Here is an 18662-nt window from a genome sequence, read left to right as displayed (position 1 = left end):
GTACGTTATGCTACACATAAGTCATCTCAATTGGTTTAGTCAGAATCTTCTAATGGGAGGTGAACAAAGCCTCATTAACATGTAAATTGTGCAGTACTGGGGTGCAGCTGTGTGCAGTGGCGGACAGGGGGTGAGGTGACAGAGGACAGCAGGCACTGAGAACCCGGTGAGGTGGGAAGGCAGCAGAGAGTAAGAGCCCGGGTGAGGTGAGAGGCAGAGACAGGGGCAGACAAGAGCTAGTTAGGGTCGAGAGAGGGACAAACAAACAGATAGCGATAGAGACAGGGACAAATTCAGATAGGAACAGACAGATAGAGGCAGAGTGACCGAGGGAGACAAGAGAGAGAAATAGGTGTATGCCAGGTCTGTTGGCTCAGTGGATGAAGGCGTCCCCTGCAGGGGCCAGTGTTCAACCTCATGGTCACAATTTTTTTTCTCTAGACCCTCCCCCCGATGACCCCGCCTCCACTGGTGCGGCCCTCGGCCACAAACCACAATGTACATTCAGCCCGAGAGAAAGTTTGTGAGACCCATGCCCTACATCTTTCCATGAGCAAATTCTTACAGAGCCCTATTGAGCCTTCTTGCATTTGTCAAAAACACAATAGCTGGCCAGCTTCGTAGATTGACTGCTTTACCAAATTAAATTCTAGCCGGATCCACATTTCAGTGACATGTTTTATTTCAGATAATTGTTCAGAAAGTGAAAAGTTCCCAGTTGAAAGAAATGGATTTCTGATACATAGTCTTCGATTTCAACAATTGAGAAGTAACGATGATGGTTCTCTCCGGGCAATGTTAAATTGTCAACAATCAGCAGGCTGATATAACATTTCAGCGGGCATTCTGCAGTTTAGGAAAACATTTCAACATTTCCTTTCGACACTTTGCTTTTCCAAATTGCTCTTTTGTCTCTACTGGCACAAGAATTACAAAATCTTAATAGAAACAACAGCACTTGTCTTACTATTTTAATGAGATATACGAGGCTGATGGGATGAACACAGCTGTTCAATATTTGGTTGAATATTAGATAAAGAAACTCGCATTTCATCATCAAGCATTTTCAAACATCCACATTGCAGTGTATTTAAGTTTGTCATCGTTAAAAAGGATTCTTCACAAATGTATGTAGTAGAAAATTGCAAGAGAATTTTTAATGCTTTTTTACCTATGTTTGGATGCATTTTTGTAACACGAATCCAAAAGCTGTCTAAATCACCCTCTGCATGCATCATTAACATAGTTCGATCATTTTTTACTTCAGCTAATTCTTCTTCTTCAGTTAGTGTAAAGTTCCCAGTTGCAGTTGCAAGAAATGGATTTCTGATCCAATCATAGTCTTGGATTTCAACATTTGGGAAGTAATGATAAACTTTCTTGGCGAGCAATGGTAAATGGTCAACAATAAGCGAGCTGATATTATCCTTCAGTTGGCACTCATCAGTTTTGGGAAACATTTCAAAATTTCCTTCTCTCACTTTCCTTTCCCAAATTGTAATTTTGTCTCTCAAAGCACACATTTTATCTACTGCTGTCAAGATATTTTCTCCTTTTCCTTGCATGCTGGTGTTCGTGTTATTCAAATGTTCAAATATGTCAGCAAGATATGCCAATTTTGTGCACCAAAGTTTGTTTTGAATTAGATCACAGAATTTGTGTTGCTGATTTTCCTCAAAAAGGTTAAACATCATTTCCCGCAATTCGTATACACGACAAAGCACGCTACCTCTTGAGAGCCAACGAACGTCTGTGTGCAGTAAAAGCTTTTTAAACCGTGTCCCCATTTGTTCACATATATGAGCAAATATTCTTGAATTAAGAGGTCTGCGTTTAATGTAATTGACCATTTGAATCACCTCTTCCATAACGGTTGTTAATTCATTTCCAATGGTTTGAGCAAGTAGTGCCTCGCGATGTATAACACAATGAGTAAATATGATATTTTCATTTTCTTTCTTTGCTAAAGCTATAAAACCTTCAGTTGAGCCAGCCATTGAGGGTGCACCCTCTGTGCATACCCCAACACAATTTAACCAGCGCAAATTATTTTCTTTCATGAAGCAATCTAAAGTTTTAAATATATCCTCACCTCTAGTTCTCAATGGAAGTTCTAGGCAACACAGGAATTGCTCAATAATGTTGTCAGTATGAATGAAACGTATAAAAACCAGTAATTGAGCTAACCCACTAACATCTGTTGATTCATCTAATTGCAATGTAAAGATCATATCGTCTTGAAATATATCCTTCATTTGCAGCTTAATGTTAGCAGACATATCTTGAATACATCTTCCAATTGTGTTCTCTGCCAAAGGGATTTTATTAACTTCCATCTCAAATTCTGGCCCAAACATTGTTCTAACAATAGCACAGCAAGATTGTTTTATGGTGGTTTCGGCAACAGTGTGTGGTTCCTGGTTTTTGGCAATTGTTAGAGCAACTAAGTAACTTGCCTTTTGAGCTTTCTCCGATGTCTTCATTCTCTTAGTGAATGATGCAGACTGCTTCCTTATAGATTTTGGAAGTTCAATAAAGTATTCTACTGGGTTTTCTGACAAATGGCTGTGTTTTGTGGTAAAATGTCGTTTTAATTTATTTGGTGACATACTTTCAAGTATTTCCCCACAAACTAAACACTGGGGACAAGGATGGTTTTCATTACCAAAAAATGTGAACCCCAATTTCATGTAATCTTTATTATATGAACGAGGATTGGAGATTTTCCCTTTACACTTCTTACATACAGAGACAGACTGTTCACTTGATTCTTGGGTCATCTGCTCAATAGCTGCTACATTTTGTTCTTTGCAAACGCCATCTTCACAAGCTTTTCGCTTCTTAATTATAAAAGTATCCATTTTGAGTTTCTGTTTGCCTTCCAGGAAAATGAAGAAATGTGGAAATCTAGAGAAAGGAAGAACATGAGATACAAAGTTTAACATTATTACGCCTTGCTTACAGTCCTCATTCTCTCTAGAAACATTTCAGGATTTGAGTAGTAGATGCTCATGTGAAATCCGAGCTCTCAGCCTAAGGTGGGACAGAAGTTATAACTGTATTGACGCTGGCTTGGACAGACCTAGATGCCAAGTGAGCTGTCCAGAACCCACAATTATATACCATCCTTTATCAGAAGACCCTTACATTTTCATGACATGGTCTTCCCCGTCAAACTAGATTACTTACTTTCCTAAAAAACAAAATGTAGGTCTCATTTGAAATCTACTTATTTGAACAGGAAGCAATCAAGAGATAATCACACACACAACCACATATTCCTCTGGTATGACACTGACACTTTTTTGACTGGATCAGAGACAGGCAACCTAAATGAGGCAGCAGTGCAGCACGCGGAAAGCATGACATTGAAGGTGGATGAGCCATGCCAACATTTCCCATGGGAAATTCTAATTAATTTGGAGGACCACGTTTCTGAAACCTCTAAAATGGTTGGGAAATTAAACTGTTGCCCAAGCTGTGTTGAAAAATAATGACTGCCATCTTTCAAGAGTCTTGTTCTAATCTAGTAAATAATATTACAGGAATAAATGTGCAAGATTTATCGATTCATTTCTGTAAAGCACTATAAATCACAAAAAAGTTCAATGTGTTGAAGTTAATAAGGACGACTAATCCCAGCTAATCCCAGCAAGGACTGTGCATCTGCTCTTCTGTTTAAAAAAAAAACATAATATTCTATGGATCTTTACCTTTATCTTTTCACTCTTCTGTAACTATACCTCTCAATCACAGCTCAAGTTAGCGAATGATAACAAATACAATGCAGGAACATAATGCAGAGTCATCACAGGCTTAGAACTTGGAACACAAGCATTGTAATAACGGAGGTAGAAGTACATTAAGCTACATAATAATCAGCCTTGGGGCTATGACACCCTTTCTTGTATTAACAGATGGGATCTCAGAACAAGAGTCCTGCAAGTGTTTTGAAACACAACCCTTTTACCATGCAGTTCTGATACTAATTAGGGACACAAAAACATACTAGTTATCTGCTCTAATGGCAACTAAACCAAATATTAGAGCAATCACCAGAAATTGAAACTAACCCCTGGCATTCGAGAATCCACATCCTTTGGCTTGCCAAGACCCTTCACCTCAGCCTCTGCAACTACTCTGACAAGAACAACAAGCATTTGCAATGCAATAGGTCCTGCATTAGGAAAGTTTGAGCTATTGGTATTGTAAATGACAAATATTTTATTTATGTGTTGGTTTTAAAAATAGCGAAACTAATAGCGTTGTCATTTACAATGCCAATAGTTTTAACTTTCGCAAACATGACACTTATAGCATTTGTAATGCAATATGCGTTGTATTTACATGACTTCGATGTTTTAATATTACAAATAACAATGGCTTATATTTTTTTAATAATTAATTTTTAAATCAAAGTTCTTGTAATTTATAATGGCAATTGCTTAAACTTTTGTAAATAACTTTTGGGAAGATTATGCTCAGTGTATTTTATTGTGATGAAAATCCAAGAACAGCAGTGAAATATTAACATCTTTTTGTGACATTCGTAATAAAGATTGAGAGAACATATTAGAACCAGTTGTTGAATGGTTGCACAGAGTGATGCTGCGGCCTTCAGTGGTGCCGAGTGATGCTGCGGCCTTCAGTGGTGCCGAGTGATGCTGCGGCCTTCAGTGGTGCCGAGTGATGCTGCGGCCTTCAGTGGTGCCGAGTGATGCTGCGGCCTTCAGTGGTGCCGAGTGATGCTGCGGCCTTCAGTGGTGCCGAGTGATGCTGCGGCCTTCAGTGGCGCCGAGTGATGCTGCGGCCTTCAGTGGCGCCGAGTGATGCTGCGGCCTTCAGTGGCGCCGAGTGATGCTGCGGCCTTCAGTGGCGCCGAGGGACGCCGTATATTTGTTTTGGGAAAGGAGCAGAGGCTGCGCTTGGCCAGATGGCTTTGAGTGCTGGGGTTATTGTTTGAATACGATGGCGCAGCACAGTCTGGATTAGAGAGGGGCAAGCAGGGGGCCAAAGTGCAAAGCCAGCACGGGCTGCTCCTAAAGGACACTCAGAGGCAATAGCAACAAGCTCTCCGCATTGCTGTGGGGTGGGTGGGTGGGGGGAGCAGCAGCCTTTGATGTCTGGTGGTGTAAGAGAGAAATGTTGGTGTGCGAGGCTTCCTTTCAAGTCAGGTGGGGGGTGCGGGGGAGTAAGCGAGTGGGAGGGAACAAGCATATGGGGTGTGAGTGAGGCAAAGCGCGTGCTGGCGAAGAGTCACGCTTCAATAGATCACTAGGCAATAGGTCTTGCTTTTAGGACCGTATAAGTATTTCGTTTTGCAGCACAATATCCTTGATGCAACAACATCAGCTGTTATAAGGTCAAGGTTTAGCAATGCAAGTGTTTAGCCATGCAACAGTTGATGTTTTTGCACCAAGGATATTGTGCTTAAGTTATCCAGAGATGAGAAAGGTGGGGCAAGGGGATGAAAGATTGAGGCAGCGTAAAAAGGAAAGGTACACAGAGTGAGAAGGGAGCAGGCCAGTAAGAAAGAGTGAGGTGAAATGCGAAGGCAGTAGAGGAAAAAAACTGAGTGTTTACGAAGGAAGCTGAAAGAGAGGGATGAGAGCGAGCAAGAGGAGGTGTGGGGGCGGCAGGAAATCGGAGGAGGAGAGGGAGCAGCACAGTGCATGTGGAGAGCTCCTCGGTAGCTTTCACAAATGGTGCTCCAGACGTATGGCTGCTCAAGTCCGACCAAGGCAACAATTCTGATCAATTCTAATGTGATAAAATGCTGCAGGGGAAAGTGCACAGAGGCTGTGGCTTGTGTAAAAAGAACGTATAAACGCAGATTAAACTATTATTCTGTGTGGTAATTCTATCTAGAGGGGAGACCGGAGGGTGGCGAGAGGACACGAGAAGGGGGATGTAGAGGAGGAGCAGACAGATGCAGGGACAGGATGAGAGAGAGAAAAAGATGTGAAGAAAGTGACAGAAAGCGTGGTAAACAGAAAGGAGCATATGTGGAGAGAGGGGCCCCGATAAAGTCAGAAGGTGAGATAGTCGCTGGTGGGGGGTGGGGGGAGGGTACAGGGGCTCTCAAGAGGAAGGTGAGAAGAGAGAGAGAGGCAGAATGCCAGACAGAATGGAGTGATGAGACAGGCGGGGCAAGGGGTGAAAGATTGAGTTAAAGGAGCAAAACAGAGAAAGAGTGAGGTAGAGTAAAAATGAAAGGTAAACGGAGTGGGAAGGGATGGGCTGGTGAGAAAGAGTGAGGTGAAATACGAAGGCTGTAAAGGAAAACAAGATTGTTTACCTCTGTTTGAGACCAAGACGGACGGGGTTGGAGGGGCAGGGGAGCTAAGGAGCAAGGTGGTGTGCGAGGCAGATTGGGTGGGGTGGGTGGGGGGTGGGGGGGGAGAGAGAGAAGGGGAGCGAGCGAGTGGGAGGGAACCAGCATATGGGGTGTGAGTGAGGCCAAGCGCGCGCTGGCAAAGCGTCACGCTTCAATAGATCACATGCATTGGGAGGAATCCACTTGTTCAAGAGTGTTGTTTCCCCTACAATAGTTCAGAGCTATAAATAGCTAGACCTAAAAAGGACCAGTGGTCATACCACAACCATTGTTCATGCATAATAATGTGCATGTTGCTGATCTATTCCGGAACTGGTGGCCTCTTGCCACCTGCGCCCCTTTGAATCGCCACAATAAAATAAACATTTAACATGAAAATGTCAATCTTAGAAAACATGGTAGACCATTAGAGACATCTTCATGCACACTGTACCAAAGAATCTGGCACCTTGGGTATGTACACGTGTCTCATACCTCCCCCTCATACTCTCCTTACAGTGCTGAAGTATGTAAATGTCTCCCATACCTCCCCTCATAATCTGCCACAAACATGCATAAATATGCAGAAAAAGAATGACCGACATGTTCAAAAACAGACAATCACATGCATAGAAATGTAACTTTTCCAGACTAGAGCACACGCTCCCAAGCGATGGCATGGTAAACACAAATTCTCAGTCACTCGCATACACAAAAGCTTGTACTCTCCTAAACACAAAGGGGTATTAACTAACACACAATGCTGAAACAAGAAAAACTCTCCGGGAGCACGCCAAAACTAAACGGGAAGCACCTGCACTTTTGACAGTACACCCTTAAATAACTGAACCCATATCTGCCCTGCTAGATGTTTCAAATACAACTGGCTTTAAACTTGCACACAGCTGTGAAGAAACACGCAAAACAAATGCAAAAACCCTTGCAGGCAGACAAAAACAACTCACACACAAAGAAAAAGGTTTGCAAAAAAATTATTAATAATAAATAAATAAATAAAAGAAATAAAGAAACAGGATGGCAAATAAATGCCGGTTGGAAAGCCTAAACATGGATGTAACCAGACATGGTCACAGGACCACGCAGACAAACTCATAAGAAACAAGAACACAAAAACAAACATGACCAAATGAGCCTACACACAAGACAGGAACATGCACACAGAGTAAAAATGCACCAATCAGTGCAAGCACATGGGCATACAAAAAACACACAATCACACACACAGAGGCCAATGTATTTGGGCAAGCGCAGGGAATAAAGTACCGACGTAAAAATTATAGTCATAAACATGCTCTAAAAATGTCAAAGAAATGCCTGCATCAAATAAACATCAACGAAAGAAAAAAAGTCTGCCGACTTGCTAACAATTCAGAAAAGGGGGGTGATGATGGACAGAGTATCTGAATTAAACAGAACACTCCTACCCAGTCAACAGATCAGGGCCTGATCCATCAGTTTTTTTAGCTCACTGCACCATCCCAGCTCAGAACCTGGCTACATGCAAATTAGTCTGTCCCTGGCCCAGTGCATCATGGGAACAGGGCAGACCAAACTACCAAGCCAATTCTTTAACTGGAAAGGAAACAAGCTTCCGGGGACCGGTTTCTGGCATTACTAACACAAACACACGACATGCTAACACAAACACACAAGTAGCGTAGGGATGTGCATGTTCAATAATACCACACCACGCCGAGAGGTAATTGGAAGCAAATCCAAAAAGGTACAAACTTATTGACGCACATAAAAGTATGAAAGCACATATAGGGAAAGACACAGGGATGCGCGCACAGCCATACATTCCGGCCCCACCATCTGTGCGTGCAGCAGGTGCCGGTAGACTGCAAGCAGGGTGGGGGCGCCCAGGAGCTCGTCCTTGCAATATCCTGCCACGCCGAGTAAATCCCCTGACATCGGTGTCACTTAAAAATTATGGACAACAATCTGAAACCTTGGCAGCTATGTTGCGCTAGTCTCGAAGGTGTAGTTTGTATCCCCTGGTGCTAGGTTAGTGAACTAGTATGGTGTCAATCTCTGGGTGTAGTTACAACTACACCTCCGAGATTAGCGCCATACTATTTCACTAACACCTCAGTCACTTTATTATAGCAGGCACAGCGTGGGCATAAGCAGAATGAGAGAAGGGAAAGAGGATGGGAGAGATCAGAGAGTAAGGGAGAAGCGAAAGAGGAGAAAAAAAAAAAGGACAGAAAATGGATGGATGGATGTAAACAGGGCTGCTTGAGACATATTTACCTGTGTATTTTATCTTTATTAACACCTTGGCTGCTGTGGCTTTTCCCCTCCTGTGCTGTCATTTTATGACTACCATTGTTCATGACGAGCTCAGCTCGTCATCAGCACAGCTCCACTGTGCCTCATGACGAGCTGAGCTCGTCATGAGCATCGAAGGGGTTAAGTAAATTAAAACCATAACAATTCCAATAAAATGAACCAGTCTGCAGAGAAACATATACTGTACATATTAAAACCATTAATAAAAAGTACAGCTTTTGATGATGACGTATCAAGACGGTGTTAGCACTATATATATATACCTATTACACTTACTGGTTGTTTGCTGCAGAAACCAGTTCCAATTGTATAAAACAATAATTGAGCCATGTATCAAAAGTTTCATTTCTTTAGTAAAGGACCATTTAAAATGCTAGGTCAAATCAATTTTTTATACAAGAGTAAAAAAACTTTTCCAATCTACAGTTGAGGGTCATGTGGATCAAGACACTAATATAGCAGATCTACAGGTGCGTATGCCCCTATCTTTAAAAGGATTTTATAACAATAACAGAAGATTTAGTTTTAAAACGGGACATATACAGATCAGGTGAACAAAGTCCTGCTTCGGAGGACCACATAATGCACATGACGGCGGACCACTATATTTCCAGAGGGGTTAATCAGCATTAGTTGGTAGTGCCCTAAGGCGTATTGCTAGCAATTTCCTTTTTAGATGAACAGAATATGGTATGTCTAAATAAGCTGCTGGTTGTAAAATCGTATAGGATTGCAGTACCATCCAAGCATGGGACCGCTTACTAAATATAAATGTCTCCTCAGTTAACGAGTGTCTTTTTGCTGCTTCATTTATTGTTCGCCGAAATGTTGTGAATGGTAAATCTAAGTTCCATAACTCTGACACCTTTGTTAACTTTATTGATAGCTGCAAATATTTGTGATAAGCTGATCGTGGATTACTCTCTTGAGCTTCCCAAATGGCTCTATTAAGCGGAATCTGACAGCTTGACCGAATTGTATACCAGTTTTATTGTTGCATACATTCTTGGTAGACGTTGCTGCATTAGGCCAAACTCTAGGCGTATCTGCGCTTGGGAAGCATTTCTCGGTAGAGCAAATACTGTTCTATATGCCTTAATTTGCATCCTGTCAAGAACTGCTACTTCCTTGCCATGTTGAACTTCAGTAGCATAGGCTAAAGTTGGCAAGAGCTTTGCTTTAACAACAGCCAGTAATGGTTTGAACGATGGACCGCTTAAACTCTTAGCTCTAGAGCAAAAAGCATATATCAATCCATTTCCTTTCTTCATTAAACCATCATTATGTGTTTTAAAGTTAAATCTGCTATCAATACTTAGGCCAAGGTATTTATAATTTGTGACTCCTTCCAAATTCACTTTGCCTAGTTTGAATTGTTGTCGTGCATGCAGGCGGTTACTTATTGTCATGACCTTGGTTTTTTGGGTTTCGCCTGGGGCCGGAGCTCCTAGCTCCGCCCAGGAGAAATCTTATATCCCTACAGTGTGGGGCATAGTCCCGCCTCTGCTTCCATTGGCTAGCTCAATAAATGGAGGCTAGCCATTGGAAGCCGGATCTGTCCGTCAAGGCCGGACCAGATTCGGGGGCGTTCGAGATTTTTTCCCTCTCCACCCTTTTTGCATAGTCATCGGGTGGAGTTTCGTTTTTTTTTAGGTGTTTGTTTTCGTCATTCCATGCCGACCACGGCCGCCGGAAGAAGTCCAGGTGAGTGCCCGTTCCCGCCCCCCCTCCCGCTGACCGTGTGCTGTTCCCGCCCCCCCCTGTCCATGTCCGCCTCCCCTCCCGCTTTCCGTCCCCCCTCCCGCTGTCCGTGTTCCCGTAGGTGCTTGTTTTTATTTCATTTCAATGCTTGTTTCCAGAGCTGCCCACGCTGAAGCCCGGCCCTGCCCTTCCCACACGTTTCCCTTTAAGTACTCGCGGTTCCCGCCCCCCCTGCCCGTGTCCGCCCCCCTCCCGCTGTCCGTGTCCACCCCCCCTTCCGCTGTCCGTGTCCACCCCCCCTTCCGCTGTCCGTGTGCCCGTAGGTGCTGGTTATGCACTTCTGTTCCACTGACGTCCGAATGAGTCACGCGCGTCTCCTGGGGCGTCGCCGAGGGAGGAGGCCAAACTCCGGGTTACCTGTGATCATCAGATACGTGTTTCCATCTCTAATGGAGTTTTCCACGATAGGGAAAAGACCGAGGGAGTCCCCCGCTTGAGTGACGCACAGACAGGGTTCCTATTATGTAACAAGCAGCAAGAGCACAGGAGTGCTTATATTTTCCATGAAGACTGTGCTAGCACGTGCCGTCGTTGCCACCGCTTCACAAAGACCGAGCTCGTGCACGATGAAGCGAGCCTAAGATAGTTGTCTAGGCCATTATAATGTAATATTTGGGTCTGTAAGTTGAAGTTCTGTTGCTCAGGGGATACCACACATAGAGTGGGTGGAATAATAGCAGGATTTCCCGGAGCCCTCACACTGATTCGGCAAAGGGGCACGTGACTCTGGTGAAGTTGTTTACTGCTGGAAATAAAATACCACTAATCCCACGTGTCAGCGGATGTTGCATGAATGTATAGGGGACTGTTAGTACTCAAGGCACAAACCGATATTCCAAGAGTCGAAGTAAAAATACAGATATCTCTTTCACGTTTTGTGCATCACAGATAATGGTCTGGTCCGTGTGTGCATACGACATACGTGTTTCAAATGTAATCTGCGGTCAATGGAATATGTTATTTGAAGAAAAACAATTCTCATTGAGAATACTTATAACCCCCTGTTGCAAAGGCCAAGAAAATGACATTTGTCACGTATAATCTAATTATTTTGGGGGAGAGCTGTTGAGTGGTCTAGATTGTGAGACCCTCTGAACTTGGCTTGACTTTAACATGTGATATTGGACAACATGCATCATATTACAGTGCGTTGACCCTACATCTACCGCATGCTGCGCCCTCATAGGAATGCAGAATGTGTTTCCATGTATCTATGCATATTACATATAGCGATTATAGAAGATGAGCTTAGTTATACATGTGGCTTCTGTTTAAATCTTTCCTTGGTATTTTTATAAAATCAGTACAGTTTTAGTTGTCTCTACTCACTTTCTTTAACTATCTTTGAAAGCAAATACCCCCCCCCCTTGAAGTTTCCGACACTTTAAATTAGTATTCTGTATGTGAAACTTTGTAAATGAAGGTAGAGGACAATTTAAAATGAAAAAAATACTTGCCTCGCCCCCACAATGATAAACAAGAGTGATACCATTCCTCTTTCAATCCCAATATACTCCTTCCAGTAAGGCAGCAGCTTAGTTTTGCCCCACATCCCAGACACTCAACAGAGGGTGGATGGTTGGGCAGTAAAGGTGTAGCCTAGAAGATGCTATAATAAATTCATTGCAGTACTCTTTTGTGACTTCTGTATTGTTGTGAGTTTGTGATTGTGTCAATGTATCTGCGATTTCATGTTCGCATATTGCAGTAATAATATTGTGCATTTATAAGCATTTCTTTATTTTTAATATCTTGTGTTCTTTCCGTTGTATGTTTTAAATGCATGTAATTCCGATAGCTTGGGTTTAATTTGTTCACTAATGTTGGTTGTGCAAAAAAAAAAAAAAAAAAAAAAAAAAAAAAAAAAAACCAGCTTCTTTTAAGTTTCAACTTAATGTTAATGTCTCCACGTTCTTTGTTTTCTGTTTCCTTTCTACTCGTTGTTGCATACAAGGAATAAATGGAACATGCAGGGAAACATTGGTAACACGTTTATTCAGTGCTTTAAATGGGCCGGTACTCACAGTTACTTAGTATCGGCACTACGAACTAGAGTGGCACATACATTTTCATGCCTTGTGGATCCATGCATATGCACACTCACATTAATACACACTCGTGAACGTTCATTCACACAATGATCATGCACACACAATGCGTAGCATTCAAAGGAGGGGAGGGTGATCAATCGATCAACGGGGCACTTATTACCACTTAGAAAAGTGGAAGGTCCAGTATCAGCTCGTGCCCACAGCAAGTACCTGGGAACAAAATGGGTTGCTGAACCGTTCCTGAGTGAAGAAATTATATGTATTTGGCGTGACCGGGGGTGTAAATAGGACACCCTTGGGCATCCATTTTGTTGGATATATTTGCCTCACACACCCGGATGGGTGTCATGCTTCATCATAGGCGTTGCTCCTCGTCGGGGAGGCGGTGCAATCCCCGACGGGCTCACCTCAAATAGGGGCTCTTTAGCGGAGATCTTTTGAATCCAACTGCCTTATGGTGAAGTGCGGGTATGTGGGAAATAGGGCAGATAGCCTGGAGAGTGATTAAAATGTAGTAGGGAGTACCAAAGACACTCCTTTATTCTGGGGGTCTCCCGCTACGGTTAAAAACGTGGATCCAACTCACTGGGTATCACTATGTTAAGTAGAGTGGCCCTAGATGAGATTGGAAAAGAGATTGGTCAACATGTTTCTCGCATCAGGAATTACCCCGCGATTCATCAGGACCTATCATAGTTTATATTTCATACTCCACTCTGTAATGGCCACCATTATATGAGGTGACTTACTTTGGCTATTCCCGACCTGAGTCCATGCACACAATGCATATAATACGTCATTAACCTATATTCTTGATATGCTGGAACCCTCCAGATATAATTTACTACACTCTTTTGGCTCATCCGAAGCCACAGATAGACTATGCTGTTGCACATTAACTGGAATATATCCATTATAAGATGGCGGCCGTCATACCCTGACGTACCACCTGACCTCCATGAAGGGGCGGGCCTAACGCAGTTTCCAAGGGCGCCTACGACTAGATATGGCGCGAGCCGCCAAGCTCCTCTATCTATCCGAGCTCGGCGGCGATGGGTAGGTCGTACTGCTGGAACACGGGATACTCGAGGTAAGGATGTATTTAGTCACATACCGGGGGAATCCACCACTACTCTTGTGCTTCACCCGCTCTTTACCATCGTTTGCCTTCCTTTGATTAAAACACTCGCTTACCGACCACGGCGGCACAACACTAGTGGGCTGTGCTTCACCCGCTCTTTACCATCGTTTGCCTTCCTTTGATTAAAACACTCGCTCGGCGCTACAACAACAGTGGGCGGCAATCCCGGCGCGACAATACCAGTGGGCTGTGATTTAATTGCTGTTTGCTGCCCTCTGACGTAAATACACGCTGGGCGCTACAATACTAGTGGGCTGTGATATACCTGCTCATTACTAGCTTACAATACCAGTGGGCTGGGAGTCATTTGCACTTTGCTGTCCTTTGACAATAATACATGCTGGGCGCTACAATACCAGTGGGCTGCGATTCACCTGCTCTTAGCTTCCCTTCTATTAAAACATATGCCTCCTCCTCTTGCAGCCACATCTGAAAGCTCTCCCCTGATGTTCATAAACCGCCGAACACTCATGTAGTATTTAATTCTTGACCCTAAGGTGAGACAGATGTGTGCCTGCTATGTCACTTTCCATATCGAGTGAGCACTTGTAACAATAGATGTGCACCAAGAAAGAAGTTAACTGAGTTTCTCATGATTATGCTGCTGTATTTTTATTATCCCTATTCTTTCTTACTTTGATGTTTTTATAAAATTGTTTTTAACGCAGAGCACCTTTCGAGCACATATGGTTGGTGCGTTGTGTTCACTACACGCTGCTAATATGCGGCATTGATTCACTGAAGCTGGTTGTGACCTCACCAACACTAGCATGACACACTATGTGTATTTCTGGCTTGATCAATTATGTGTTTTGACTTTAAACTCATTGTTATTAACCCTGTACTATTATTCTTATTCCCTGGTTTAGGCATAGGATAACACTACAGAGGTAACCAAGACACATAACACTTGTATTTTCGCACATGACACTAGCATGCTGTTGAATGAATGCAAAAAATTTTTTTTTAGAATCTCCACACCTGATAGGTCCTGATGAATCGCGGGGTAATTCCTGATGCGAGAAACATGTTGACCAATCTCTTTTCCAATCTCATCTAGGGCCACTGTACTTAACATAGTTATACCCAGTGGGTTGGATCCACGTTTTTAACCGTAGCGGGAGACCCCCAGAATAAAGGAGTGTCTTTGGTACTCCCTACTACATTTTAATTACTCTCCAGGCTATCTGCCCTATTTCCCACATACCCACACTTCACCATAAGGCAGTTGGATTCAAAAGATCTGCGCTAAAGAGCCCCTCTTTGAGGTGAGCCCGTCGGGGATTGCACCGCCTCCCCGACGAGGAGCAACGCCTATGATGAAGCAAGACACCCATCCGGGTGTGTGAGGCAAATATATCCAACAAAATGGATGCCCAAGGGTGTCATATTTACACCCCCGGTCACGTCAAATACATATAATTTCTTCACTCAGGAACGGTTCAGCAACCCATTTTGTTCCCACATACTCACATGCGCACACACACCTACAAAAACACACACCATCACTCAGGGAGCTTCTAATTGAATGTGAGCATTGCATGTCAGCAATACACACGTGCACACACACACCTACAAAACACACACCATCACGCAGAGAGCTCCTAATTGTCCGCAAGGTCTTTAATGACTGCAACTTAAGGCAGGGTTTTTGGTCCTTTGATAAGAAGGAGGTTAGTTATTATTAATCATTTTTACTGTTTGCGAGAGATTAAGCTCTTGGCATTGTAAATGGCAATGCCATTTATTTATCTGTTTTCAAAACCAACACATAAATGAAAAATTTGTCATTTACAATGCCATTAGCTCCAACTTTAACAAAGGTGAAACCGTTGCATTGTAAATGCTTGTTCTATGTTTATTTCTGATAGGTTATCCTTTGTAAAATGGCTCAATATGTCAATCCCTCTTTGAAGCCCTGCTTTCGTTTGACTTAGCAACACTATATCGTCCGCATAGGATAGATGCGTTATTTGCAGGAGGCCTAGCCTTGGCGGATGCAAGTTTGCCTGGTCCAGCTTGTGGGAAGATCAGCCATAAATAAGTTAAACAGATGAGGGGCTAGAACGCAACCTTGTTTCAGGCCATTTTCTGTTTGTATTTTCCTCGTAAGTCTGAAGCCATCTGCTAATTTAACTTGCATCCAGGTGTTTGTGTACAACAGCATTATGGCTCGGAGGATGTGGGTTGGAAGCCCCCACTTCCTCAATTTCTTCCATAGAATACCTCTATCTACACGATTGAATGCAGCTTTTAAGTCTACAAAGCATACATCTAGGCTTTTCCACTGATGCATGATCTTATCTGCTATTAAGCCTAGGGCTAGAATGTGTGTAATTGTGCCCGAACCCTTACGAAATCCAGACTGATTTATGGAGATTATGTTATTTGTTTCCGACCAATGTACCAAATCACTGAGAATTAGAGTGGCATAATATTTAGCTTCTGAGTCCATTAGAAAAAAATCAATCTGTAATTTGCTGGATCTTCCAAATTACCTCCATTATGTAAAGGGTTGATTATAGTGCCCCTCCAGCTTTTAGGTAAAATACCAGAGCTGCTCACCTCATTGAACAAATGCACCATAGGTGCAGCCCAAAGATCCGGGTCCAATTTGAAAATTGCCTGTGGGGTGCCATCAGGTCCTGGGGCACCATCCATTCTACCTGCCCTTATTGTTTTAAGAAAGTCATCTTTTGTGAATTGCAGGAGTTTTCAATCATGCGGCCTGCTGTTGCTTTTACATCATAGAATATTCCCGATGTCTTACCAGCAATATAAGGTGATTTAATCGGCACAGTTGGACTATGTAAAATTGGTTGGATAGTGTCCCTTGGCATTAATTCTAAAACTGCGTGGTCATCCTTTGTTGGCAGATGTCTATGGATGTTTGTAGCTTCTTTTCTCATTGTATCTACCTTCCCAAAGGTACTTATTAAATGTTGCATCCAAACCGGTTCTGAAAGGCAAGGAATGTTAAGAAATTTGTAGGTCTCACGAGGCAATTACCCTGTTCCCAGAATGCTTTTACATTTGACTGTTTTGTCTTAAAAAGCAGCTTGGACCAGAAATTATCTGTTTGTATCTTTCTGCTCTCCCAAATTTCCTTTTTATATGGTTTAAGAGATTTTATTTTTCCCTCAGGTACTGTTAGAGATGGTTTTTGCCTTTGTAGATTTTACCAATGCTCTCAAGTCTTTCTTTGTATTCCAAGCTTTATTCCCCATACATTTAAGAGACATGCCCTGTGCTCTTTTTGGTTCCCATTCTGGCCTGTCAACTAAAAGTCATTGCTAAGGCACAGATTATATTTGTTTATAGATAGGGTTCAACTTAAGACTGCGGACCCTGTGGTTCACTGGTTCAGGACCCCCGCGTGATCCGGTCAGTCAGCCATAGGAATTTATATGTATAATAGCATACATGCCAACATTTTAGGACAGGGACATGAAAGACTTAAAAAAAAAATATTAGGAGAGTGAAAATTCCCCATTGACTTATATTGTAGAAAATGCAATTTCAGGCGAGAGGAAGCTATAATAAAGCCATTTTTGGCTTGAAAAATTGGTGGTCTCCCGCCTGAATCTGGCCTCTTAGCATGTATGCATGGCACTCCAAAATGTAAGCCATGTATGGGTTGTACATGTAATGAATTACCTGATGTGCCTGTACTTCTTTATGCTTAGAACACGACCTGCAGTTATATATGTACACGCAGGCTTTGCTGCTGCGGCATATGTGAAACACCTCGGTGTTCATATTGATCTTGAGAGCGTCAGTGGCGTAACAAAGGCCCCGCAGCCCCCTGCAGTGCACAGTACCCTGGCCTGATATTTTCTGGTGGAGTGAGTGGGGCCTCTCCATAAACTTTGCGGGAGGGAGGACCTCCTCAAATTTAGTTACGCCTTTGGAGAGCAGGATATCTAAATAGTTTCTCACTTGTGTATGACTTTATGAACGTACTCTACTAATGTGACAGGGGTGTGGATCTTATCCTGCTAAATAGGGAATTGTCAGTACCTATTATATTTGAGTTTTTCCTTGATTATCCCTGTATTGTACTCCACATGTAGACATTATGCTCATGTCCCAGAAAATAAAGGACCGATAGATGTTAAAATCAGACATTTGGCATCCAAAAAATGTAAATCTGAAATAATGGATCAGGAGTTGAGGGTAGCAGACGTGAAAGACTTGCTGTCATCCCTCCAACGTCGCAGAAAGGACTCCAGCAGATTCATCTCTTTATTTTCAAACAGGGCAGTCGGTTCCATGAAAGCACTGCTTACTAGCATAATTTCTTCCATTTTGTAAGCTTTGTCAATAAAATGAAAAGGCATGATTTGCTTTCAATGTGGTAACCAATCTCATTTCCTTCATATTCACTGAGCATGAGCAGGGAAAATGAGCTAGGCCCAATAGAGGTGGGTCTTAACATTGGCAGAATTGTTGGAATTTTTTATACGCATTAATTGGCAAATGTTTTTGACTGCAACCTAAATCATCTTCATTTAATTTGTGAGGGCCGTTTGCTCCTGATTTTGATTACTGCTCCCCCTCGCTTCTCGTGCATACTTATTTTTAGATACTATTTTCGGCAACTGTCAGATGCAAGGATCTGCAGGAAGGTGCAATTTCAACCGGGAAATTACACAGGTTATGTTTGGAAAAAATTAAAGAGTCCGAGTGAATAAATGAATTCCTCCGAATCGATAGAAGTGATATAAATAGCAGATGCACTCCATTCACGATTACGTTTTCGAAAGGACGACATTTCTACCCAAACAGGTCTGCTTTTCTTAACAATCATGGCAGGCACAGCGTGGGCATAAGCAGAATGAGACAAGAAGGAAAAAGAGAGGATGGGAGAGAGCGAGAAGCAAAAAGGAGAAAAGTAGAGGCAGAAGATGGATGCCAACTGAGTTTTAAAATTTCACTTACCGAGATACCTGGGATGGGGAGCAGAGGCAGCTCTTGGTCACTGCGTCGCAAAGGGAACAAGGCAACTCGCCTGACGCTTCTCCTTCCTCCTCCGCGTGCTCAGCCGTACTGCGTCACTGAATACGTTCGGTCCAGG

General features: G+C 42.8%; 1 protein-coding gene across 1 annotated transcript; it reads right to left on the bottom strand.

The window, feature by feature from the left end:
• Nucleotides 1-660: 660 nt before the first annotated feature.
• On the bottom strand, nucleotides 661-18659 carry LOC147709366 (zinc finger BED domain-containing protein 5-like). Its single transcript, XM_086927936.1, has 2 exons — nucleotides 18527-18659; nucleotides 661-2907 (listed from the first exon to the last, which is right to left on the bottom strand). Exon 2 carries the CDS (start codon nucleotides 2859-2861, stop codon nucleotides 972-974), a length of 1890 nt encoding a protein of 629 aa, XP_086784062.1. The 5' UTR covers nucleotides 2862-2907; nucleotides 18527-18659; the 3' UTR covers nucleotides 661-971.
• Between the last annotated feature and the right edge of the window lie 3 nt (nucleotides 18660-18662).

The sequence above is a fragment of the Lissotriton vulgaris genome, chromosome 6 (genome assembly GCF_964263255.1).
Source record: "Lissotriton vulgaris chromosome 6, aLisVul1.2, whole genome shotgun sequence".
NCBI lineage: Eukaryota > Metazoa > Chordata > Amphibia > Caudata > Salamandridae > Lissotriton > Lissotriton vulgaris.
The sequence above is the reverse complement of the archived record's forward strand: the minus strand, read 5'-3'. Positions and strand labels throughout refer to the sequence as shown.

Bases quoted from the DNA above. Each gene is read 5' to 3' on its own strand.
- LOC147709366 (XM_086927936.1), bottom strand. From the start codon at position 2,861: ATGGATACTTTTATAATTAAGAAGCGAAAAGCTTGTGAAGATGGCGTT.